Source organism: Dama dama, chromosome X (genome assembly GCF_033118175.1).
Source record: "Dama dama isolate Ldn47 chromosome X, ASM3311817v1, whole genome shotgun sequence".
Classification (NCBI taxonomy): Eukaryota; Metazoa; Chordata; class Mammalia; order Artiodactyla; family Cervidae; genus Dama; species Dama dama.
Genome location: NC_083714.1, coordinates 10809600 through 10836795, shown reverse-complemented (window position 1 = coordinate 10836795; position 27196 = coordinate 10809600). Strand labels below are relative to the sequence as shown.

The following is a 27196-nucleotide window of genomic DNA, read 5'->3' as shown; positions in this document are numbered from 1 at the left end:
ATTTAGATAATCCATTCACTTAAATTACTTTTCAAGCTTTCCTCTCTATTGATAAGTTTCAATGGATAGATAGGATTGATACATAGTCATAATGGTTTGTTGTTGTTGTTGTTTAGTCGATAAGTTGTGTCCAACTTTTTTTGTGCCCCCATGTACTATAGCCCACCATGCTCCTGTGTCCATGGGATTTCTGAGGCAAAAATACTGGAGTGGGATGCCATTTCCTTTTTCAGGGGATCTTCCCAATCCAAGGATTGAACTCATGTCTCACACACTGGCAGGTGGATTCTTGACCACTGAGCCACCAGAGATTGTAAAACACTGTAATTACCTCTGTAAAAGGCCTGTAATTTTCAAATATCTGAACATATGAGTAGATGTACTGATTCAAATTTTCTTTTGGTTTCTTCACAGAACTATCTAGCCTCTTGCTTCAATCTTTAGTAGCTGGTCTCAAGGCATGTTTCCTTCAGTTCCTTCCCTAGGTTGATGTCCTCTTTCTGAGAATCATCTCTTCCTTTTTTCATCCTCCTCAGCTTATTTTGTGGGCTTCTTCAGGTGGACTCAGTGGTAAAGAATCCACCTGCCAATGCAGGAGACACTGGAGATATGTGTTCAACCCCTGGGTCAGGAAGATCCCCTGGAGGAGGGCATGGCAACCCACTCCAGTATTCTTGCCTGGAGAATTCCATGGACAGAGGAGCCTGATGGGCTACAATCCATGGGGTTGCAAAGAGTCGGACACAACTGAGTACACATGCAGGCACACAACTTACTTAATAAAATCATACATTCTAGTAGCTTCTTAAGAAAGGATATATGGAAGAAAAATGTTTTAAATGCTTGTATTTGACATCTAATTGACCATTTGATTAAATATAGAATACCAAGTTAAAGATTTTTTCCTCAAGATTTAAAGGCATCGTTTCACTGTTTACTACCTTAAGAGTTACCGCTGAGGATTCTGGTGACATTCTAATTTTGTTTCCTTTCTGGTGATGTATTTCTCCCTTCTCTGCGAAGTTTGAAGATTTTCTCTTCACTTTTGGAATTCTCAAATTTCACAGAGATGTAACTTGGTCCATTTTCATTCATTGTGATGAGTACTGGATGAGCCTTCATTATAAATAAATGTGTGGCTAAGAGTGCTAGCTAGTCACCATAATCCAGTCTCCCTTTCTCCCATAGTATCTAGATGTACGTGCGTGTAATCGTGCGGGATTTTTGCAGACTTCTTTATAAATATGTGTTACCTGAGACCAAAATCCTCCAATATATGTGGGTGAAGTGATGTATACAACTTCCAGGCCTGGTCAAAATGATTTCCCATAATTGTTTCTCTGTGCTCTCTCCCTTCTTCCTGTGAGTAGTAATGGCAATGAAAGAGCACCGTGGAAGGCACGTTTTGAAGATGACAGAGTCTGCTGTCATCCTATACCTCTGAATAATCACATGGAGTAGAGCTACCTACTGACCTGAAAACTTGCTCTCCTCTGTTTATTCCTTTAAGTAAATGTCTGTGTTTCAGCTATTATCTGTTTGAAATTATTTGTTAGCAGTCAAGCATGCCCTTTAGTGTCCTCCTAAAGGATTTTTTCAATGATTCCCCCACTGTCTACAAAGTAAAATCAAACTCTTGACTTATCCCAATCTACCTTATTGATTCTCCCCTCTCACCGCCCAATTCTCCCCTCTCACCATCATTTCATTAACTCTACACTTATACTAAACAGAACATCTGTCTCTGTTAGTCACTCAGTCATGCCCAACTCTTTGCGACCCCATGGACTGCAGCCCACCAGGCTCCTCGGTCCATGGGATTTTCCAGGCAAGGATACTGGAGTGGTTTGCCATCTCCTTCTCCAATACAGAACATGATCCTACATATATTCCATATTTACCTCTATCTGTGTCTGGTTACACTGATCCCTTCATCTAGAATGGTCTTTCATTCCTTCTCCATATATCCAAAATTCACGGATTTCAAGACCTATAAATGCCACTTCTTCCATGAAGTCTTTTCTGTTCCTCCAACTTATTCCTTTTATGAATCCTGGTGAGACTTTATATTCTCTAATAAACTGTCTCATTTGTTTTTCATTTGCCAATGAATCTGTTTTAATACCTGCCAGTCCAAATATTTTTAAGGGGAGAATTCTAATCTGATTCAGCTTTATGTAGTCCTGAGTACCCAGCACAGTATCTTTCACAGAGCAGGAATACAATGAATAGTTGTTAAATATAAAAGAAAAATGAATTAATGGAATATCAATTCTAAATATTTCTACTACCATTCTTAGGTTAATAATATCCACTATCAATCACAGCCCAACCTCTGTTCTTATTAGTAGAGCTGGATTTGACATGATTTTATCATTTGGAACATGTAAATAGTTGAGCTCATAATGACATCATACCTGGCAGTATCCAATTTTGGGATTTCTGAATGCATAAGCAGTAAGTACCCGCCTCAGAGCAGATATACCAGTGTCACTCTGAAAGGCTGGATGCTCAGGCAGGGATCGACGCAAATCACGTTCAATTTCTTCAGTAGCCAAGTTGCAGGTCCCTAAGGACTGCTCAACCACTTCAGCATAATAGCCAGGATTAGCAGCCATGTCATTAACAGCACCTGTATAGATGATTACATTGACACACAAAAGAAGAGGAATATATAAAAGCTACAACTTACATATATACATGAAGAACTGGATTACTTTTAAATTTAGCTCTATGCTCAAGTGTTATCTGAGTACAAACAAAATGAAAAGCTTCACACTATACAGCAATCAGAGAAGAAAAAGAAATTAACAGACTCCAGATCAGAAAAGAAGAAGTAAAGCTCTCACTGTTTGCAGATGACATGATACTGTACATAGAAAATCCTCAAGATAGTATCAGAACATTACTAGAGCTAATCAGTGAATTTAGCAAAGTTGCAGGATACAAAATCACAGAAATCACTTGCATTTCTATGTACTAACAATGAAAAATCAGAAAGAGAGATTAAGGAATCAATCCTATTTGCCACTGCAACAAAAATAATAAAATATCTAGGAATAAACTTGCCTAAGGAGACAAAAGAAATGTACATAGAAAATTATAAGACACTAATGAAAGAAATCAAAGACGACGTAAACAGATATTCCATGTTCCTGGGTAGGAAGAATCAATACTGTGAAAATGACTATGCTACCAAATGCAATCTACAGATGCAATGTGATTCCTATCAAATTACCGATGGCATTTTTCACAGAAATAGAACAAAAATTTCACAATTCATACGGAAACACAAGAGACTCCAAATAGCCAAAGCAGTCTTGAGAAAGAAGAATGGAGTTGGAATAATCAACCTTCCTGACTTCAGATTATACTACAAAGCTACAGTCATCAAAACAGTATGGTACTGGCAGAAAAACAGAAATATAGACCAATGGAACAAGACAGAAAGCCCAGAAATAAACCCATGTACCTATGGGTACTTTATTTTTGACAAAGGAGGCAAGAATATACAATGGGGCAAAGACAGCCTCTTCAATAATAGGTGCTGGGAAAACTGGACAGCTACATGTAAAAGAATGAAATTAGAATACCTCCTAACACCATACACAAAGATAAACTCAAAATGGATTCAAGACCTAAATGTAAGATCAGAAACCATAAAACTCATAGAGGGAAAAAAAAAAACATAGGCAGGACACTCAATGACATAAATCAAAGCAAGATCCTCTATAACACACCTCCTAGAGTAATGGAAATAAAAACAAAAGTAAACAAGCGGGACCTGATTAAACTTAAAAGCTTTTGCATAGCAAAGGAAACTATAAGCAAGGTTAAAAGACAACTCTCAGAATTGGAGAAAATAATAGCAAATGAAACAACTGACAAACAATTTCCAAAATAGACAAGCAGCTCATACAACTCAATACCAGAAAAACAAACAACACAATCAAAAACTGGGGAAAAGACCTAAACAGACATTTTTCCAAAGAAGACATACAGATGGCTAATACATGCAAAGATGCTCAACATTGCTCATTATTAGAGACATGCAAATCAAAACTACGAGATATCACCTCACATTGGTCAGAATGGCCATCATCAAAAAGTCTACAAGCAATAAATGCTGGAGAGGGTGTGGAGAAAAAGGGAATGCTCTTGCACTGTTGGTGGGAACGTAAATTGATACAGCCACTATGGAAGACAGCATGGAGATTCCTTAAAAAAAACTAGGAATAAAACCACCATATGACGCAGCAATCCCACTCCTAGGCCTATACCATGAGGAAACCAAAATTGAAAGAGACACATGTATCCCATTGTTCACTGCAGCACTATTTACAATAGCTAGAACATGGAAGCAACCTAGATGTCCACTGACAAATGAATGGATAAAGACGCTGTGGTACATATTCACAATGGAATATTACTCGGCCATTAAAAGGAACACATTTGAGTCAGTTCTAATGAGGTAGATGAACCTAGAACCTATTATACAGAGTGAAGTGAGCCAGAAAGAGAAAGATAAATACTGTATTCTAACGTATATATATGGAATCTAGAAAAATGGTATTTAAGAATTTATTAACAGGGCAACATTGGAGAAAGAGACACAGAGAATGGTCTAATGGACATACGGAGAGGGGAGGAGAGGGTAAAATATATGGAAAGAGTAACATGGAAACTTACACTACCATATGTAAAATAGATAGCCATGGGTATTTGCTGTATGGCTCAGGAAACTCAAACAGGGGCTCTGAATCAGCCTAGAGGGGTGGGACGGGGAGGGAGGTGGGAGGGAGTTTCAAAAGGGAGGGGATATATGTATACCCATGGCTGATTCATGTTGAGGTTTGACAGAAAACCAAAATTCTGTACAGCAATTATCCTTCAACAAAAAATAAGTTAAAAAAAAAAAAAGGAAAAGCTTCACACTAAAATCTCTAATATCAGGACACCAATCTTATCCAAAAGAATAACATTTTCATGAAATGTCATTTCCCCTTAACTTCCCTCTGACACTAGAGGTTCCCATTCCATCCCTTTCAGTTAGCTATATATTGACTCATAAACTAATCTGCTCAGGCAATGGATGTATGTATATAAAGGTAAGTACACATAACTATTGTACTCTCTTTGACTAGTCTGAACTCAAGATGGGATGATGAGTAAGACTTTGTTCTAGCCATCTTTGTAATTATTTTTATTGGGGCATAGTTAATGTCTGTTAAATGAATAAAGTGAATAAGTGTAATACCTGAAAAAAGCATCCAGAGCTCTCCTCTTAAGGTCTCTGGAATCCCTCTTACAACCAGATCTCGAGTCTTTTTGGTCCGAAACATACTAACACCACGTCCACATTCTGAAAACAGAATGTTCCAGGACTGTTCCTTCATCTTTTCTTTCAACTATAACAAAAAAAATCAAAGCAATTAAACATGGTGAGAAATTAACTTAATTTGAAATTAAGTTTCAAATAACTTGACAACTTTCTTCACCAAGAAACAATACCTATGGAAAATGAGAACATAGAAAGTCAAATTCGGTATTCACAGATGGGCTAACCACTGGAACACTGTCATCACAAAAATCTTCTAAACCCATGTGAGCATAACAGCTTTAATTTACTATTTTAGTTCTTAGCTAAACTCACGTTAAAATGGGAAAATCAGGACACTTAGGAGGTAAAACTTTGAACTATCATTCTCATCAATCACTCCAATTTGGATTGACTGTCAGAAATCTATGCAAATAAAACCCAAGATTCAACTTTCATCTTAATTCTAGATAACAGCCATATTTTGTATCTGCTAGAAAATCTTTTCAAGACCTAAAAGAAGAATTTTCAGTTGCAATACCTTCTAGTCTAACATTTTTATTTTTAATCAATTGCTTCAACCCATAGATTTAAATATTTTGTTTTCCTACCATTTTGGAATCAAGAGTCTCCAAATTCTGAGGGTGAAATACTGTCATTAAAGCTTCAGTGTTCACAGTTTTGCTGCATTCTCTCTGACATGTCAAAGACTGTACCTCGGTATCATCAGATGGGTCTACAGAATCAGAACTAACAGGAACCTGAAAAGGAAAGAATATAATTGTCCCAAATGTATGCCTAAAAATTTCTGCAAGAGGAAAAAGTACTAATGTTTTATCTGTCATTTACAAACCACAATTTATATACATAATAAATATTAATGCAATGTCTCAGAAGAACATTGTTTTTCTATCAAAATGAGAGATGTCAACAAACCAATGTCAAGAACATCAAACTCAGGACTTTAGTGAATGAATTCCTCTATATGGGCAATTAAATACTGGCAAAATATTAAAAAGCAAAAAACAATTCAGAACACTGGAAATTAACCGAAGTTACAGAATAAACTAAAACGTATCAATTAAAAAAAAAAAACTATTGAACCTCAGTAAGAACACCAGTCTGTTAAGTTTTAATTTGAGGTTATTCCCATCCACCCTCCCTTCCAAGTTCAAAGGCATGGTAGTCATGAACGCCAGCACTATTACAGCCAATGGATCTTCTGGAGGTTCATTAAAAGCCGCATCCCTAGAACACAGTCAATATTTTCACCGAATTAGTAGCTACCCAGAAAACTCCATTCCCAGGGTGTTGTTACCACTGGATTTGATTCAGAGCTCAGTTCAGTTCAATTCAGTCGCTCAGTCCTGTCTGACTCTTTGCAATCCCATGAATCACAGCATGCCAGGCCTCCCTGTCCATCACAAACGCCTGGAGTCTACACAAACTCATGCCCATCGAGTCGGTGATGCCATCCAGCCATCTCATCCTCTGCCGTCCCCTTCTCCTCCTGCCCTCAATCCCTCCAAGCATCAGGGTCTTTTCCAATGAGGCAAGTCTTTGCATGAGGGGGCCAAAGTATTGGAGTTTCAGCTTCAGCATCAGTCCTTCCAATGAACACCCAGGACTGATCTCCCCTAGGATGGACTGGTTGGATCTCCTTGCACTCCAAGGGACTCTCAAGAGTCTTCTCCAACACCACAGTTCAAAAGCATCAATTTTTTGGCATTCAGCTTTCTTCACAGTCCAACTCTCACATCCATACATGACCACTGGAAAAACCATAGCCTTGACCAGATGGAACTTTGTTGGCAAAGTAATGTCTCTGCTTTTCATTTGCTATCTAGGTTGGTCATAACTTTCCTTCCAAGGAGTAAGCATCTTTTAATGTCATGGCTGCAGTGACCATCTGCAGTGATTTTGGAGCCCAAAGAAATAAAGTCTGACACTGTTTCCACTGTCTCCCCATCTATTTCCCATGAAGTGATGGGACCAGATGCCATGATCTTAGTTTTCTGAATGTTGAGCTTTAAGCCAACTTTTTCACTCTCCTCTTTCACTTTCATCAAGAGGCTTTTTAGTTCCTCTTCACTTTCTGCCATAAGGGTGGTGTCATCTGCATATCTGAGGTTATTGATATTTCTCCCGGCAATCTTGATTCCAGCTTGTGCTTCTTCCAGACCAGCATTTTGTATGATGTACTCTGCATATAAGTTAAATAAGCAGGGTGGCAACATACAGCTTTGACATACTCCTTTTCCTATTTGGAACCAGTCTGTTGTCCCATGTCCAGTTCTAATTGTTGCTTCCTGACCTGCATACAGGTTTCTCAAGAGGCAGGTCAGGTGGTCTGGTATTCCCATCTCTTTCAGAATTTTCCATAGATTATTGTGATCCACACAGTCAAAGGCTTTGGTGTAGTCAATAAAGCAGAAATAGATGTTTTTCTGGAATTCTCTTGCTTTGTCGATGATCCAGCAGATATTGGCAATTTGATCTCTGGTTCCTCTGCCTTTTCTAAAACCAGCTTGAACATCTGGAAGTTCTCGGTTCACGTATTGCTGAAGCCTGGCTTGGAGAATTTTGAGCATTACTTTACTAGTGTGTGAGATGAGTGCAATTGTGCAGTACTTTGAACATTCTTTGGGATTGCCTTTCTTAGGGATTGCAATGAAAACGGACCTTTTCCAGTCCTGTGGCCACTGCTGAGTTTTCCAAATTTGCTGGCATATTGAGTGCAGCACTTTCACAGCATCATCTTTCAGGATTTGAAACAGCTCAACTGGAATTCCATCACATCCACTAGCTTTGTTCATAGAGATGCTTTCTAAGGCCTACTTGACTTCCCATTCCATGATGTCTGGCTCTAGGTGAGTGATCGCACCATTGTGATTATCTGGGTTGTAAAGTTGTTTTTGTACAATTCTTCTGTGTATTCTTGCCACCTCTTCTTAATATCTTCTGCTTCTGTTAGGTCCATACCATTTCTATCCTTTATTGAGCCCATTTTTGCATGAAATGTTCCCTTGGTATCTCTAATTTTTTGAAGAGATCGCTAGTCTTCCCCTTCTGTTGTTTTCCTCTATTTCTTTGCATTGATTGCTGAGGAAGGCTTTCTTATCTCTCCTGGCTATTCTTTGGAACTCTGCATTCAGATGGGAATATCTTTCCTTTTCTCCTTTGCTTTTCGCTTCTCTTCATTTCACAGCTATTTGTAAGTCCTCCTCAGACAACCATTTTGCCTTTTTGCATTTCTTTTCCATGGGGATGGTCTTGATCCCTGTCTCCTGTACAATGTCACAAACCTCCGTCCATAGTTCATCAGGCTCTCTGTCTATCAGATCTAGTCCCTTAAATCTATTTCTCACTTCCACTGTATATTCATAAGGGATTTGATTTAGGTCATACCTGAATGGTCTAGTGGTTATCCCTACCTTCTTCATTTTAAGTCTGAATTTGGCAATAAGGAGTTCATGATCTGAGCCACAGTCAGCTCCTGGTCTTGTTTTTGCTGACTGTATAGAGCTTCTCCATCTTTGGCTGCAAAGAATATAATCAATCTGATTTCGGTGTTGACCATCTGGTGATGACCATGTGTAGAGTCGTCTCTTGTGTTGTTGGAAGAGGGTGTTTGCTATGATCAGTGCATTCTCTTGGCACAACCCTATTAGCCTTTGCCCTGCTTCATTCTGTACTCCAAGGCCAAATTTGCCTGCTACTCCAGGTGTTTCTTGACTTCCTACTTTTGCATTCCAGTCCCCTATAATGAAAAGGACATCTTTTTTGGGTGTTAGTTCTAAAAGGTCTCGTAGGTCTTCATAGAACCGTTCAACTTCGGCTTCTTCAGTGTTACTGGTTGGGGCATAGGCTTGGATTACCGTGATATTGAATGGTTTGCCTTGGAAATGAACAGAGATCATTCTGTCGTTTTTGAGATTGCATCCAAGTACTGCATTTCGGACTCTTTTGTTGACTATGATGGCCACTCCATTTCTTCTAAGGGATTCCTGCCCACAGTAGTAGATATAATGGTCATCTGAGTTAAATTCACCCATTCAAGTCCATTTTAGTTAGCTGATTCCTAGAATGTCGACATTCACTCTTGCCATCTCCTGTTTGACCACTTCCAATTTGCCTTGATTCATGGACCTAACATTCCAGGTTCCTATGCAATATTGCTCTTTACAGCATCAGACCTTGCTTCTATCACCAGTCCCATCCACAACTGGGTGTTGTTTTTGCTTTGGCTCCATCCCTTCATTCTTTCTGGAGTTATTTCTCCACTGATCTCCAGTAGCCTATTGGGCACCTACCGACCTAGGGAGTTCCTCTTTCAGTATCTTATCATTTTGCCTTCTCATACTGTTCATGGGGTTCTCAAGGCAAGAATACTAAAGTGGTTTGCCATTCCCTTCTCCAGTGGACCACATGCTGTCAGACCTCTCCACCATGACCCAGCCATCTTGGGTGGCTCCACACAGCATGGCTTAGTTTCATGGAGTTAGCTCAGTTCTTTGTAAAAAGTACTTTGCTCAGGGCATTACAAGAAAACCATAGCAATCTGCTGATAATATCACAGCTGCCTAAGGCTATGATTTCAATTTGGAGCAAACAAGAGCCTGGCTAAAATGTTAAAGGAAGGCTTTGAAAACCAGATGGCCATAAGGGAACTTTGAAAGATTCCAACATATTCTTGGGAATCTGAAAGTATGCATGAGTATACAAGACTGTGAACCTGCCCAGGATCAAGATGGGACAGAAGGCCCCAGTCACTCAACTCTGGCTGATCTTGGAAATAAGAAATGAAAAGTAAGGCTGACTGATAAACTGCCTAAAGTATGAGGAATACCTTTACACAAAGATCCCCTTGGTAAAAGGTGGAGAACTTAATGGTTCAAGGCACTTAAGGAAATCTCTGACCCATCATTGGCTGACCACTGATTTAGAATGACTGAGGGGGTGATCCGAAGAATCCAGGCTTAAAAATACAAACAAGGGGCTTCCCTGGTAGGTCAGTGGTAAAGGAGACACAGAAGACAATGCAGGAGACATGGGTTTGATCCCTGATCCAAGAAGATACCACATGCTGTGGAGCAACTAAGCCTGTGCACCACAACTATCAAGCCTGTGCCACAATGAGAAACCCACACACTGCAATTAGAGAGCAGCCCCTGTACGCCACAACTAGGGAAAAGCCCTTGCAGCAACGAAGACCTAGCACAGCCAAAAAATTAATTAATTATTTTTTAAAATACAAATGAATTTTTTTTCCAAAAAAAAGGCAAACAACAAATGTCCCTGAAGGGCCTCACTTCTTAGATTTTTTTAAACTAAGAATGGAAACCAGCTATTATACATATATTCAAAGAACTAAAGGAAACTGTTTTAAAAAAATAAAGGACTCGGTTAAAAAGTAGGCAAAAGACCTAAGCAGAGACCTCACCAAAAAAAATATAAAGATGACAATCATATGAAAAGATGCTCAATATCATATATCTTTGCTGCTGCTAAGTCACTTCAGTCATGTCCGACTCTGTGCGACCCCATAGACGGCAGCCCACCAGGCTCCACCGTCCCTCGGATTCTCTAGGCAAGAACACTGGAGTGGGTTGCCATTTCCTTCTCCAATGCATGAAAGTGAAAAGTGAAAGTGAAGTCACTCAGTTATGTCCGACTCTTTGCAACCCCATGGACTGCAGCCCACCAGGCTCCTCCATCCATGGGATTTTCCAGGCAAGAGTACTGGAGTGGGATGCCACTGCCTTCTCCATCATATATATTTAGGTAACTGCAAAGTTAAAGAGTGAGATACCATTTCATACCTATTAAAATGGCTACAATCCAGAATACTGGTAACACCAAGGGCTACTGAAGATGTGGAACAAGAACTCATTGCTGATGGGAATACAAAGCAGTACAGTACTTTAAGAGATGGTGTGACAGTTTCTTATAAAGCTAAACATAGGGTTACCTTATGATTCAGCAGCTGTGCTCTGACAGATATACCCAAATAAGCTGAAAACTTACATCCACACAAAAATCTGCACATGAATTAGCAGTTTTATTCATAACTGCCAAAACCTGGAAGCAACTAAGGTATCCTTCAATAGGTGAATGGGTAAACACTGCTATATCCATTATATATATATCCAAATAGATCAAAAAATGGAATATTTTTCAGCAATAAAAAGACATGAACAATCAACACAACTAAGAGCTGTTTTTTCTTAAAGATAAACAAAACCAATAAAACTTTAGCTAGATTTACCAAGAAAAAAAGAGAATTCAAGCAAAATTAGAAATGAAAGAGGAGACTTTGTCTGATGACACAGAAATTAAAAAGATCATAAGGACTACTATGACTGATTATATGCCAATAAATGGGATGACACTGAAGAAATGCACACATTCCCAGAGACATACAATCTACCAATATGTAATCATAAAAAATAGGAAATCTGAACATAACCAATGATATATAAGGAAACTAAATCCAATACAAAATCTCCCAACAATAACAACAAAAATCCCTGGCTTCATGGGTGAAGTCTGTCAAATATGTAAAGAAGAATTAATGCTAATCCTCAAACTCTTCCAAAAAATTGAATAGGAGTCAACACTCCCAAACTCCTTTTACAAGGCCAGCAGTCCCCTGAAACCAAAGCCAGATGGGAACACTACAAGAAAAGAAAACTACAGGCCAAAAAATCCGTGATGAATACAGATGTAAAAATTCTCAACAAAATACTGGCAAACTGAATTCAACAGCACATTAGAAGGATCATACACCATGATCAACTACGATCTCTGGAAGGCAAGGATGGTTCAAAATATATAAATTGATAAAATGAATAGAATGAAAGGCAAAAACCATATGATCATTTCAATAGATGCAGAAAAATTATTTGAAACATATTCAACATCCTTTTACAATAAAAACTTTCAATAAAGTGGATACAGAGAAACATACCTCAATATAATAAAGGCTATGTGTGACAAGCCCAAAGCTAACATCATACTCCATGGTGAAAGGTTAAAAGCTTTCTAAGATTAAGAACAAGAAAAGGGTGCCCACTGTCACTACTACAATTGAACAAAGTACCATACATCCAGGCCAGAGAAATTAAGCAAGAAAAACAAATGAGATATAACTACACACTTATTAGAATGGCTTTTATCAAAAGACAAGAGTTAAGTGTTGTCAAGAATATGGAGGAGCTACCCCACCTCCAAGGAGCAGCTGCTGCGTGGGTGCAGGAGGGCCGGAGGAGCTACTCCACGTTCAAGGTCAGGAGGGGTGGCCGTGAGAAGATACCCCTCATCCAAGGTAAGGAGCAGCGGCTGCGCTTTGCTGGAGCAGCTGTGAAGAGACACCCCACGTCCAAGGTAAGAGAAACCCAAGTTAAGACGGTAGGTGTTGTGAGAGGGCATCAGAGGACAGACACACTAAAACCATAATCACAGAAAACAAGCCAATCTGATCACAGGACCACAGTCTTCTCTGACTCAATGAAACTAAGCCATGCCGTGTGGGGCCACCCAAGACGGTAGGGTCATGGTGGAGAGGTCTGACAGCATGTGGTCCACTGGAGAAGGGAATGGCAAACCACTTCAGTATTCTTGCCTTGAGAACCCCACGAACAGTATGAGAAGGCAAAATGATAAGATACTGAAAGAGGAACTCCCTAGGTCGGTAGGTGCCCAATATGCTACTGGAGATCAGTGGAGAAATAACTCCAGAAAGAATGAAGGGATGGAGCCAAAGCAAAAACAACACCCAGTTGTGGATGGGACTGGTGATAGAAGCAAGGTCTGATGCTGTAAAGAGCAATATTGCATAGGAACCTGGAATGTTAGGTCCATGAATCAAGGCAAATTGGAAGTGGTCAAACAGGAGATGGCAAGAGTGAATGTCGACATTCTAGGAATCAGCTAACTAAAATGGATTTGAATGGGTGAATTTAACTCAGATGACCATTATATCTACTACTGTGGGCAGGAATCCCTTAGAAGAAATGGAGTGGCCATCATAGTCAACAAAAGAGTCCGAAATGCAGTACTTGGATGCAATCTCAAAAACGACAGAATGATCTCTGTTCATTTCCAAGGCAAACCATTCAATATCACGGTAATCCAAGCCTATGCCCCAACCAGTAACACTGAAGAAGCCGAAGTTGAACGGTTCTATGAAGACCTACGAGACCTTTTAGAACTAACACCCAAAAAAGATGTCCTTTTCATTATAGGGGACTGGAATGCAAAAGTAGGAAGTCAAGAAACACCTGGAGTAGCAGGCAAATTTGGCCTTAGAGTACAGAATGAAGCAGGGCAAAGGCTAATAGGGTTGTGCCAAGAGAATGCACTGGTCATAGCAAACACCCTCTTCCAACAACACAAGAGACGACTCTACACATGGTCATCACCAGATGGTCAACACCGAAATCAGATTGATTATATTCTTTGCAGCCAAAGATGGAGAAGCTCTATACAGTCAGCAAAAACAAGACCAGGAGCTGACTGTGGCTCAGATCATGAACTCCTTATTGCCAAATTCAGACTTAAAATGAAGAAGGTAGGGATAACCACTAGACCATTCAGGTATGACCTAAATCAAATCCCTTATGAATATACAGTGGAAGTGAGAAATAGATTTAAGGGACTAGATCTGATAGACAGAGAGCCTGATGAACTATGGACGGAGGTTTGTGACATTGTACAGGAGACAGGGATCAAGACCATCCCCATGGAAAAGAAATGCAAAAAGGCAAAATGGTTGTCTGAGGAGGACTTACAAATAGCTGTGAAATGAAGAGAAGCGAAAAGCAAAGGAGAAAAGGAAAGATATTCCCATCTGAATGCAGAGTTCCAAAGAATAGCCAGGAGAGATAAGAAAGCCTTCCTCAGCAATCAATGCAAAGAAATAGAGGAAAACAACAGAATGGGAAAGACCGGAGATCTCTTCAAGAAAATTAGAGATACCAAGGGAACATTTCATGCAAAAATGGGCTCAATAAAGGACATAAGACGCTCCCTGGTGGTCTAGTGGTTAGGATTCGGCGCTCTCAATAAAGGACAGAAATGGTATGGACCTAACAGAAGCAGAAGATATTAAGAAGAGGTGGCAAGAATACACAGAAGAATTGTACAAAAACAACTTTACAACCCAGATAATCACAATGGTGCGATCACTCACCTAGAGCCAGACATCATGGAATGGGAAGTCAAGTAGGCCTTAGAAAGCATCACTATGAACAAAGCTAGTGGATGTGATGGAATTCCAGTTGAGCTGTTTCAAATCCTGAAAGATGATGCTGTGAAAGTGCTGCACTCAATATGCCAGCAAATTTGGAAAACTCAGCAGTGGCCACAGGACTGGAAAAGGTCCGTTTTCATTGCAATCCCTAAGAAAGGCAATCCCAAAGAATGTTCAAAGTACTGCACAATTGCACTCATCTCACACACTAGTAAAGTAATGCTCAAAATTCTCCAAGCCAGGCTTCAGCAATACGTGAACCGAGAACTTCCAGATGTTCAAGCTGGTTTTAGAAAAGGCAGAGGAACCAGAGATCAAATTGCCAATATCTGCTGGATCATCGACAAAGCAAGAGAATTCCAGAAAAACATCTATTTCTGCTTTATTGACTACACCAAAGCCTTTGACTGTGTGGATCACAATAATCTATGGAAAATTCTGAAAGAGATGGGAATACCAGACCACCTGACCTGCCTCTTGAGAAACCTGTATGCAGGTCAGGAAGCAACAATTAGAACTGGACATGGGACAACAGACTGGTTCCAAATAGGAAAAGGAGTATGTCAAAGCTGTATGTTGCCACCCTGCTTATTTAACTTATATGCAGAGTACATCATACAAAATGCTGGTCTGGAAGAAGCACAAGCTGGAATCAAGATTGCCGGGAGAAATATCAATAACCTCAGATATGCAGATGACACCACCCTTATGGCAGAAAGTGAAGAGGAACTAAAAAGCCTCTTGATGAAAGTGAAAGAGGAGAGTGAAAAAGTTGGCTTAAAGCTCAACATTCAGAAAACTAAGATCATGGCATCTGGTCCCATCACTTCATGGGAAATAGATGGGGAGACAGTGGAAACAGTGTCAGACTTTATTTCTTTGGGCTCCAAAATCACTGCAGATGGTCACTGCAGCCATGACATTAAAAGATGCTTACTCCTTGGAAGGAAAGTTATAACCAACCTAGATGGCATATTAAAAAGCAGAGACATTACTTTGCCAACAAAGTTCTGTCTGGTCAAGGCTATGGTTTTTCCAGTGGTCATGTATGGATGTGAGAGTTGGACTGTGAAGAAAGCTGAGTGCCAAAAAATTGATGCTTTTGAACTGTGGTGTTGGAGAAGACTCTTGAGAGTCCCTTGGACTGCAAGGAGATCCAACCAGTCCATCCTGAAGGAGATAAGTCCTGGGTGTTCATTGGTAGGACTGATGCTGAAGCTGAAACTCCAATACTTTGGCCATCTCATGCGAAGAGTTGACTCATTGGAAAAGACCCTGATGCTTGGAGGGATTGGGGGCAGGAGGAGAAGGGGACAGCAGAGGATGAGATGGCTGGATGGCATCACCAACTCGATGGGCATGAGTTTGAGTAGACTCCAGGGTTTTGTGATGGACAGGGAGGCCTGGCATGCTGTGATTCATGGGGTTGCAAAGAGTCAGACACGACTGAGTTACTGAACTGAACTGAATTGAAGAATATGGAAAAAAAGAGAGCACAACCACACTGTTTATGATGATACAAATTGGTACCGCACTATGGAAAACATGTATGAAGGTTCCTCAAAAAAATTAAAACTAGAACTAACACTTTGGGTTTTCCCTGATGGTACAGTGGTTAAGAATCTGCCTGCCTCAATATAATATAGGAAGGGGACACGGGTTTGATCCCTGGTCCGAGAAGATTCCGCATGCCCGAGAGCAACTACTGAGCCTGTCCTCTAGAGCCTGTGCTCTGCAAAAAGAGAAGCAGAGAAACCACCACAGTGAGAAGCCCGTGTACCACAATGAAGCATAACCCCTGCTGACTGCAACTAGAGAAAGTGCGAGTGTAGCAATGAAGATCCAGCACAACCAAAAATATAAATAAATAACGTTTTTAAAAAAGAACTACCACATGATTCAGTAATCCCACTTCTCAGTATATATTCAAAGGAAATGAAGTCACTATCTTCAGGAGATAACTGCACCCCTTATGTTCACTGCAGCATTGTTCACAAAAGCTAAGATAAACCTAACCGTTGACAGGTTAATCAACAAAGAAAATGTATGCAGATAAACAAAAAATTATTATTCAGCCATAAAAAGGAAGTTTTGCAATGTGCAACAACACTGGCAGACATTAAGGGCAAACATTACACTAAGTGAAATAAATCAGACAGAGAATGACAAATACTGTATGATCTCACTTATATGTGGAATCTAAAATAGCCAGCTTTACAGAAGCAGAGTAGAATGGGGGTTTCCAGGGGCTAGGAAAGGGGGAAATGAAAAGATGTTGGTTAATGTGTACATACTTCTAGTTTATATGAGAAATAAACTCTAGAAATCTAATGTACAGCATGATGACTATTTTGAGTTGTATGATGTGATGATTTTTTTTTTGATGATGTGATGATTTGATACATAGATATATTAAGGCCCAATTTAATATATCTGTGTATCAAATCATCACATCATACATCTTAAACTTACAAAATTTGTCAATTATCACAATAAATCTGGGGGGAAAAAAAGAACCTGGCAGTTCCTTATACACATAGTTGAAGTTTAACAAGTATCTGTTGAATTTTTTTTTAATTAAAAAAAATGAGATATCAAATCACAAAAAGATATGGAGGAGGAACCTTAAATGCATACTGCCAAGGAGTCAGTCTGAAAAGAATATGTATGTTATATAAAATTTTGGAAAGGCAACCCCTCATTCATAAAACTAGGATCGTGGCAGTTGGTCCCATCACTTCTGGCAAATAGATGGGGAAACAATAGAAACAGTGAAAGATTTTATCTTCTTGGGCCCCAAAATCACTGTGGACGGTGACTGCAGCCATGAAATTAAAAGATGCTTGCTCTTTGGAAGAAAAGCTATGACAAACCTAGACACCATATTAAAAAGCAGAGACATCACTTTGCTGACCAAAGTCGATATAGTCAAAGCTATGATTTTTCCAGTAGTCATGTACGGATGTGAGAGTTGGACCATAAAGAAGGCTGGGCGCCGAAGAATGCTTTCAAACTGTGGTGTTGGATAAGACTCAAGAGTTCCTCAGACTGCAAGGAGATCAAACCAGTCAATCCTAAAGGAAATCAACCCTGAATATTCATTGGAAGGACTGATGCTGAAGCTGAAGCTCCAATACTTTGGCCACCTGATGCAAACAGCCAACTCATATCAGAAGAGACCCTGATCCTGGAAAAGACTGAAGGCAGGAGGAGAAGTGGGCAACAGATGAGAAGGTTGGATGGCACTCAGTGGACACAAGTTTGAGCAAGCTCCAGGAGATGGTGAAGGACAGGGAAGCCTGGCGTGCTGCAGCCCATGGGGTCACAGAGTGTTGGACATGACTGAGTGACTGAACATATAACACAGAAGGGTTGAAAGTTAAGAGGATTCAGGGAAAGATTAAAAGGAGTATTCAAAACAATGTCTGAATATAAGGGTAGGACAGAAAATCTTAGAAAGGAAAAAAAAACAATTAGTCAGTATATGTCCTGTGTTACACTTTCTTTTTTAAAAAAGCTTGTTTTGACAAGTATGTGTCTGACTCTGTGATCCCATGGACTACAGCTGGCCAGGCTCCTCTGTCCGTGTTATTTGCCAAGCAAGAATACTGGAGTGGGTTGCCATCTTCCTTTCTACTTGACAAGTGTACTTTACTATTAATGCTAAATTTTGATGCTCTAATTAGGGATTATGTTTTTCCAAAACCAATTCAAAAATTCATGGTTGTAGTCTGGATCTCAAAGTAAAGTGCATTCTCTTAATTTAGGACATATGACTGAGACTCCAGTTGTGTATCTAAATTATAGTAAAAGTAGCCAAGAAGGAAAATAAAAATAACTCTTATAAAATGCAAAGTATCAACATATAAAACAGATGGCAAGTGTGCTACTTCTCTCCATGATTACCTTTCAAGTATTCACAAAAGCCACATTAACATGCTGCTGCTGCTCAGTTGCTTCAGTTGTGTCCGACTCTTAGTAACCCTATGGACCATAGCCTGCCAGGCTCCTCTGTCCATGGGATTCTCCAACCAAGAATACAGGAATGGGTTGCCATTCCCTTCTCCAGGGGATCTTCCCAACCCAGGGATTGAACCTGCATCTCATGTTTTATATTTACCTTCAAAGATGTTTGTTTAAAAATCAATTTAATATTTGATTTGAAGAGCATAATAAAGAATTAGGAAGATAAGCTTAAATTTCTTAACTTTTATTTTTGTTCTGACACTGTGAAAGGGAGGATTTTACCCCAAGGCCATAACAATTTTATATATCCATATAGCTATATAGATATCTAGAATATGCTGTATATAAATATATGCTCACACTTATGATGGTTATAAATTTGGCACTCTTCCGACATTTAGTGCCTGAGCAAAGTCCAATCACATGAAGAAGCAACATAGGTTGCTGACTTTATAAAGGGAATTCTTAGACTGGTTTGGTTTTTGGTATCTGCTATTGACTTTAGAAATAGCATATGGCTTCTAAAAGTGAAGAAAAGGCAGCGGAAAGATGAATATTTCTGTATGTGTAACTTTAACTTTTCCACAGATTTAAATTAAAATATCTCATTAAACTCAGCATAATGATGACTGGGGGCCACAGTTGACCTGTAAAATCAAAAACTACAACAAAAATACAAAGAAATACTTCCCTTAGATATCACAAGCTTATCTTAAAATATGCTCTTGTACATTGTTGTTGTTCAGTCACTCAGTCATGTCTGACTCTTAGAAACCCCATGGACTGCAGCACACCAGGTTTCCCTTTCCTTCACCACCTCCCAGAGGTTGCTCAAACTCATGTCCATTGAGTTGGTGATGCCATCCAACATCTCGTCCTCTGTGGTCCCCTTCTCCTCCTGCCTTCTATTTTTCCCAGCTTCAGGGTCTTTTCTAATGTGTCGGCTCTTTACACCAGGTGGCCGAAGTATTGGAGCTTCAGTTTCAGCATCTGCCCTTCTAATGAATATATTCAGGATTGATTTCCTTTAGGATTGACTGGTTTGACTGTATATTGTACATAACTTTAAATTAGTGCTAATTTTATTTTTAATAAAACTTCTGATTTCCTAATGTTGAAATTCCAGTCCCAAAGAAGGGCAATGCCGAAGAATGTTCTCAAACTACAGCACAATTGCTCTCATTTCACATAACAGCAAGGTAATACTCAAAATCCTTCAAGCTAGGCTTCAACAGTATGTGAACCAAGGACTCCCAGATGTACAAGCTGTATTTAGAAAAGGCAGAAGAACCAGAGATCAAATTGCCAATATCCGTTGGATCATAGAAAAAGGAAGGGAATTCCAGAAAAACATCTACTTCTGCTTCATTGACTATGCTAAAGCCTTTGACTTTGTGGATCACAACAAATTGTGGAAAATTCTTATAAGAGATGGGAATACCAGACCACCTTACCTCTGCTTCCTGAGAAAACTGTATGCAGGTCAAGAAGCAACAGTTAGAACTAGACATGAAGCAATGGCCTGGTTCCAAATTGGGAAAGGAGTACGTCAAGGCTGTACTGTCACCCTGCTTATTTAACCTATATGCAGAGTACATCATGCGAAATGCCAGGCTGGATGAATCACAAGCTTGGAATCAAGATTGCCTGGAGAAATATCAACAACCTCTGATATGCAGATAATACTAAGAGCAGAAGGCAAAGAGCAACTAAAGAGCCTCTTGCTGAGGGTGAAAGAGGAGACTGAAAAAGCTGGCTTAAAACTCAACATTCAAAGCAAGATCATGGCATCTGGTCCCACCACTTCATGGCAAATAAATGGGGAAACAATGAAAACAGTGACAGACTTCATTTTCTTGGGCTCCAAAATCACCGCGGATGGTGACTGCAGCCATGAAATTAAGACGCTTACTCCTGGAAGAAAAGCTATGACCAACCTAGACAGCATATTAAAAAGCAGAGACAGCTCTTTCTTTGCCACATCTACTGTGAGAATGAAGACCATTCTCAGCAATCAGACTGTTGACATCTCAGAAAAGGGACGGACAGTTATTGTGAAGGGCTCCAGAGGCACCCTGTGGAGGGACTTCAATCACATCAATGTAGAACTCAGTCTCCTTGGAAAGAAAAAGAAGAGGCTCTGTGTTGACAAATGGTAGGGAAACAGAAAGGAACTGGCCACTGTTCGAACAATCTGTAGTCACGTACAGAACATGATCAAGGGTGTTACACTGGGCTTCCGTTACAAGATGAGGTCAGTGTATGCCCACTTCCCCATCAACGTTGTTATTCAGGAGAATGGTTCTCTTGTGGAAATCCGAAATTTTTTGGGTGAAAAATACATACGCAGGGTTCGAATGAGGCCAGGGGTTGCCTGTTCAGTATCTCAAGCCCAGAAAGATGAGTTGATTCTTGAAGGAAATGACATTGAACTTGTGTCAAATTCAGCTGCTTTGATTCAGCAAGCCACCACAGTTAAAAACAAGGATATCAGAAAATTTTTGGATGGTATCTATGTTTCTGAAAAAGGAACAGTTCAGCAGGCTGATGAATAAGATCTCAGTGATCCTGCTGCAGAAACAAGATAGCAGATGGTTCTATGGACTCAGTTGTGATATTTTAAAGAGACAATAAAAACTCTTGATTTGAAAAATAAATAAATAAATAAAAAGCAGAGACAACATTTTGCCAACAAAGGTTCGTATAGTCAAAGCTATGGTTTTCCCAGCAGTCATGTACAGATGTGAGAGTTAGACCATAAAGAAGGCTGAGCATTGAAGAATTGATGCTTTTGAATTGTGGTGCTGGAGAAGACTCCTGAGACAGCAAGGAAATCAAACCAGTCAATCTTAAAGAAAATCACCCCTGATTATTCATTGAAGGATTGATACTGAAGCTCTAATACTTTGGCCACCTGATGCAAAGAGCTGACTCATTGAAAAAGACCCTGAAGCTGGGAGAGATTGAAGGCAGGAGAAGGGGATGACAGAGGATGAGATGGTTGGATGGCATTCAATGGACATGAGTTTAAGCAAACTCCGGGAGATAATGAAGGACAGGGAAGCCTAGCATGCTGCATTCCATGTGGTCACAAAGAGTCAGACATGACTTAGCAACTGAACAAGAAATGTTGAAATAAAGCTACTCCACACAGCTTAAGCATCTCTAATTCACATTATAGCTACAGAAAATATATTACTTTATTCTGACAAAGCAAGGAAAACATCAGTTGTGTGGGTTAGATTATTCTTTTTTAAGAAATTATTTATTTTTGGCTGTGGTGTGTCTTCGTTGCTGCATGGACTTTTCTCTAGTTGCAGTGCTCGGGCTTCTCATTACAGTGTTTTCTCCTGTTGCAGAGCATGGGTTCTAGAGCTCCCAGGCTCTAGAGCACAGGCTCAAAAGTCGTGGAACTCAGGCTTAGTTGCTCCATGGCATGTGGGATCTTCCCGGATCAGGGATTGAACCCTTGTCTCCTGCATTGGCAGGCAGATTCTTTACCACTGAGCCACCAGGGAAGCCCTAAAGTATTATTCTTATCTGCATTATCATGGAGGATAAGGAAGCCATTAGATAGGGTTGGTTATGAAAACTAATGAAACAAGCATATTTATAAACACTTCAATAATCTGTAGATTTTGCCCTTTTAAACACTCCAATGCATAGCTCAATTTCTACCTCTTCTTGACATTCTATAGTTCCTATGATCCACTTATAATGTAGATGCAAAGCATCAAGGATCTTTAGCAGTACTTTCCCTCTTAAGTCACTTTGCTTAAAACTAACTTAAAAGGGCCCATTTTTCTTTCACTTATAATTCTGAAAAATATTTCTTGAGTATATATACGTGTCAATAAAAAATAAAAGATTAATCTGTTTTCTAAGCATTTGATTGGAAATTTTCAAAACCTGTGTACGCACCCAGATTTTAACTTAACAAAATGTGGAGAATTTTGATTGACATATTTAAAAATTTAGACAGACCTGATACTTATGCATACTCCCAGTTGTTTCTGGGAGCATTTGTTCTTTGTTTCACAATTTGATATACTCATGGGAAAAATTTCCTAGTCCTTCCTGTATTCATATATAGATTTGTTGATTTAGACTTTGTTGAGATTTAGAATAAAAAGTCTTGTTGTTTGTGTATAATTTTTTAATATAATTTTTTCTTTGTTTCAGTATGCTAGGTGTAGCTATAAAATAACTACAATGTCTGCCATTTAGAAATCAAATGGAACCAGCTCCTCTTTAAAACACTCTCTTTACTATTTTTAAAAATGTAGTACACATTATAGTAAAACAAGTTAATATTCCTCCTCATTGCAAAGATAAAAATCTTAAGTGAAAATAGAATGTTATGTCAATTAAAAAAAAAACATTCCCAAGCAAGCCAGTTTACTAACTGGTATTTCATACATATCTTTGTTAAAACCTTTAAAAATGGCTAAGAGAAACTAGAAAACCTTAGAACTTTGACATACATCTGAAAAGACGGCAAACTCATTTTGAAACAAAATCCTTTCTTGACAATTGAGCATATTGAACTAAGAATTTTCAGGGGAAAAAAATTCCAGGTATTCAGGTTTAAGAGAAACAGATAAGTTAAAGGAAAGCAGATAAGCAGAGCATTACATCCAACACAGAGACTGAATCTGAAATGGACTTAGGACTGAAAAACAAAAGTGAGATAAGCAAGAATATGTGAGCAAGACTGATCAAGCAAGACCTATGTCCTCACATCAAACTGTGGTATATTGTGGGTATATATATTTGACGAGAATGAAAGATTAGCAAGTTGGGGCATGAAAACTCTTAATGGCCAACATGAAGGTTCTGTGTCTGGAACAGAGATTGTTGTTGTTGTTCGGTCACTAAGTCATGTCCAACTCTTAAACTGAAATATATACATGTTTTTTAATTATATGCTTTCACTGCACTTTTCTATTATCAAGTAGAGAGTCAGTCTTGTCAATTCTGCATTCTAATTGACTTAGCATAATATTTTCAGTCTCTGCTCTAGGGGAAGAAATAAAAGCCTCTATAATCCAATCCAAGTAAAATAATATAGCCAGTGAAGCCAATGTTGATTTTTTCTTTGAATTTTTGATTAAAATAAAGTAGTTATAATGTAATGTTTTATCAATCTATTAAAACATGAGATTGAAAAAGAAACATTAATTTGAATTGCAACTACATTTCCATAAAAGAAAAACATTGAAATCAGGCTTTTAATTATCCTTTGCCAAGAATATTTGCCTTGTCTAATAGTTTACAAGTAAATAGATATGTCACTATTTTGCTTTGGCCCAGATTATATAAATAAGGCTGACCTGTTTGATGTTAAATAAAAAGATTGTCAGACCATCTCCCTACAGCAATAAGAGTCCTTTTTCAATGCCTCACTGAATTCTCAAACACAGTCTGAATTGTTAAAAGCCAAGTTATATGAAAGTACAAGGTATGTATATATGATTAAACAACAAATACAGTCAAGAAAAATAACAAGATAATTTTTTAAAAGTCTAAATTCCTAAAAAATGATAACGTCCCTAATTTTCACTTCTGCTTTATGATGTGACTTAGAGAATACAATTTCTTTGGTATTCATCTTATAAAAACTAAACATAAGTATAAATAGGAAAGGTACTATGAGTTCCTTTTAAAGAGTGGACCGCATGAACATAAATCTTTTCTTCAAAATGATTTGATTGGTATATAATTACCTCTGTGCTAATATTGTGATATTGAGTTGAAGTTGCCCCACACTTGAGCCTGAGTTTTGCCACCAACTGCTCAAATTCTTTTACTTCACTGAAGCGAAAAGCTGTTTTTCCTTTGACGCTAATGATGACAGATTTGCTGGAATCATTTGTCTTATCTATAGCTAAGACCTGGGGGATAAAAACATAAGTGAATCACTTTTTTTCTCATTTTCAAAAAGGTCAGGCAAAATGGCTTAGCTTATTATTATTTGTTTTTTGTGGCAACAAGTTTTGGTCTGTTGTAGGACTTAGTAAGGAGTAGACTTTGGGTACTAGTAGTATCACTGATACAAGCAATCTCAGCGCAAGTTATTTCACTTCTTAAGGAAAAGGTTAACTAACACGTAACCTTTAAAAATGACAAATGTAAAAATTCAACGCTGCAATATTGACAACTGATTTTTGACTTATAGAAAAGCTATCAATTCTATTCTTTCTGACCATGTATATATATCAAATGTGATAGTGTAAGTTTTGGCATTCATGTCATAAATGTCTGAGTAATTATACTCCATGTTGCATCACCCCAAACCCTTATGTTGTATATAAACTTTTAGTTGTTTTCATTTTCAGTAAGAGCTATAAGGTTCTTATCCTAGTACTCTTATCCTTAGGAGTGGTACTCTTATCCTGGAGAATATTATGGAACTTTAAAAAAGATTATTTAAAAATTACTAAAAAGATGCTGCACATTGTTTTTAATAATTTACAAAATTAAAGGGTATTTTACTCTTTGAATGATAACATTTTTGAACTAAAAACTGATATGCAACTAAACTTACTTTACCTCTCGTAATGGAATGATTACACTACACAGATTGCCATCCTGGCTAGCAAAGCAGATATAGTTTTCCGAGATGCACATTTTTCCATGAGTGTTGAAGTGGCTGAATGGTACCCATAAGAAACATTCATGTACTTCTTTCAAAGTCTCTTCTTTGGGCAGCCTAAAAAAAGCATTAAATTGCTCACTGTGGGCTCGGTTTTCCAGACCTCTATAGGAAAGAAAAAAAGAAGAGGCTCAAATGATGCCTTATAAAGTGTACACATGTCTACACTGATTAAGTGCACTGTAAAACTGAACGATTAAACACTACATGCTACACTCTTCAACAAATTATGGAATGGAAGAAACACACTGATTCCTAACCAATTTGTTTGTTCTCTTTTCCAGTTTTGTATTATTAGTAGATTCCAATGCACAACGGTTAGAGATGACGTAGGTCTTCAAACCATCTGTTAAAGGGTGATTTGCTAGGAGACTACTCTATTATTATATTCATATGTGAATATGGCTAAAACCAATCTTGGAAGACAATAATTTTTACACCTGGTTATCAGGAAAATCAAGAGAGTTACCCAGTTCAAACAAAACGATGAAAATTTGCAGCATCAAAATTTAGATGGGAAGACTAGTACATAAAAATAACATTAAAATCAAATGAAGCAAAAATATAAATGAATGTTTAAAAATTCAAAGTAGAGACACAATAAAACAACATTGCTTGCACAGTTTTTGGCACAGGATGGGTGTCAATAAATACAGATGTCTTGTTAACTGACACATAAATATATAAATAAAAAACAATTGCTTAAAATAGCACAATTTTTCTTGAGGCACTAAACACTTGTGCTAAGCAGCAAAGCCATCTGGGGTAGTGAGTAAATTATGCAAGTTCTAACTCTAAGCCAAAAAAGTTAAAACTAAATTTATCCTTCCAGCATATACTGTTTGAATATGTGGCAGTTCACCATGTCTTTAAAAAATAATTCTGATAAATATGAACAGAAAATCACAATTTTCACCTCACTTAAATTGCAATTTGGTGGGTTTTTCCACTATTATTAAAAAACATAAGATCTTTTTATATGAATGAAAAGATGTCTGTGATATATTATTTTAAGGGGGGAAGTAGTCTGTAGCATAATATGTGACGTTTAATCCCATTCATGCTTTTGGCAAATATTTTTTAATTCATGCATTAAAAGGCCTGGAAGGATATACACTGAATTTAGCTACTATAATACATATTGGTAGAAACAATAAACCAAAGCAATAGATATTCCATTTTATTTTAAAAATGTCATTTGGAGACGAAGACTAAATAATCTATTTTTTTTTTTTAATGTACTAGGGAAAAGGATGCCAACAAAGGTCCGTCTAGCCAAGGCTATGGTTTTTCCAGTGGTCATGTATGGATGTGAGAGTTGGACTGTGAAGAAAGCTGAGCACTGAAAAATTGATGCTTTTGAACTATGGTGTTGGAGAAGACTCTTGAGAGTCCCTTGGACTGCAAGGAGATTCAACCAATCCATCCTGAAGGAGATAAATCCCGGGTGTTCATTGGAAGGACTGATGCTGAAGCTGAAACTCCAATACTTTGGCCACCTCATGCGAAGAGCTGACTCATTGGAAAAGACCCTGATGCTTGGAGGGATTGGGGGCAGGAGGAGAAGGGGACGACAGAGGATGAGATGGCTGGATGGCATCACCGATTCGATGGACATGAGTTTGAGTAAACTCCGGGAGTTGGTGATGGACAGGGAGGCCTGGCGTGCTGCAATTCATGGGGTCGCAAAGAGTCGGATACGACTGAGTGACTGAACTGAACTGACTGAGGGAAAAGGATTTAGATATATATGATTTTCAATGCGTGTGCTCATTTACTTCAGTCATGTCGGATTCTTTGTCACCCGATGGACTACCAGCCCACCATGCTCCTCTGTCCATGGGATTTTCCCAGCAAGAATACTGGAGTCGGTTGCTACTTCCTCCTCCAGGGGATCTTCCAGACCCAGGGATCAAACCCACATGTCTCCTGCATTGAAGGTAGATTTTTTACTGCTGAGTATGCAGGGGAAGCCCTAACTTTCAATAGGTTCTTTTAAAAATGC

The 27196-nt window shown here is 38.6% G+C and overlaps 1 protein-coding gene and 1 pseudogene across 2 annotated transcripts in view; one reads left to right on the top strand and one right to left on the bottom strand.

The window, feature by feature from the left end:
* Nucleotides 1–27196, bottom strand: part of TBC1D8B (TBC1 domain family member 8B) — a 79282-nt gene that overhangs the window by 27444 nt on the left and 24642 nt on the right. The window contains exons 6-10 of one of the 2 annotated variants that reach the window (XM_061137320.1): nucleotides 25089–25248; nucleotides 24263–24430; nucleotides 5929–6078; nucleotides 5258–5408; nucleotides 2418–2632 (exon numbers count right to left, since the gene is read on the bottom strand). In XM_061137320.1, the coding sequence (XP_060993303.1) occupies nucleotides 2418–2632; nucleotides 5258–5408; nucleotides 5929–6078; nucleotides 24263–24430; nucleotides 25089–25248 (844 nt within the window). Of the gene's footprint in view, nucleotides 1–2417; nucleotides 2633–5257; nucleotides 5409–5928; nucleotides 6079–24262; nucleotides 24431–25088; nucleotides 25297–27196 lie in introns of both variants that reach the window. The other variant, XM_061137319.1, reaches the window with a different exon arrangement.
* LOC133052432 (large ribosomal subunit protein uL6-like) lies at nucleotides 20531–21190 on the top strand (annotated as a pseudogene).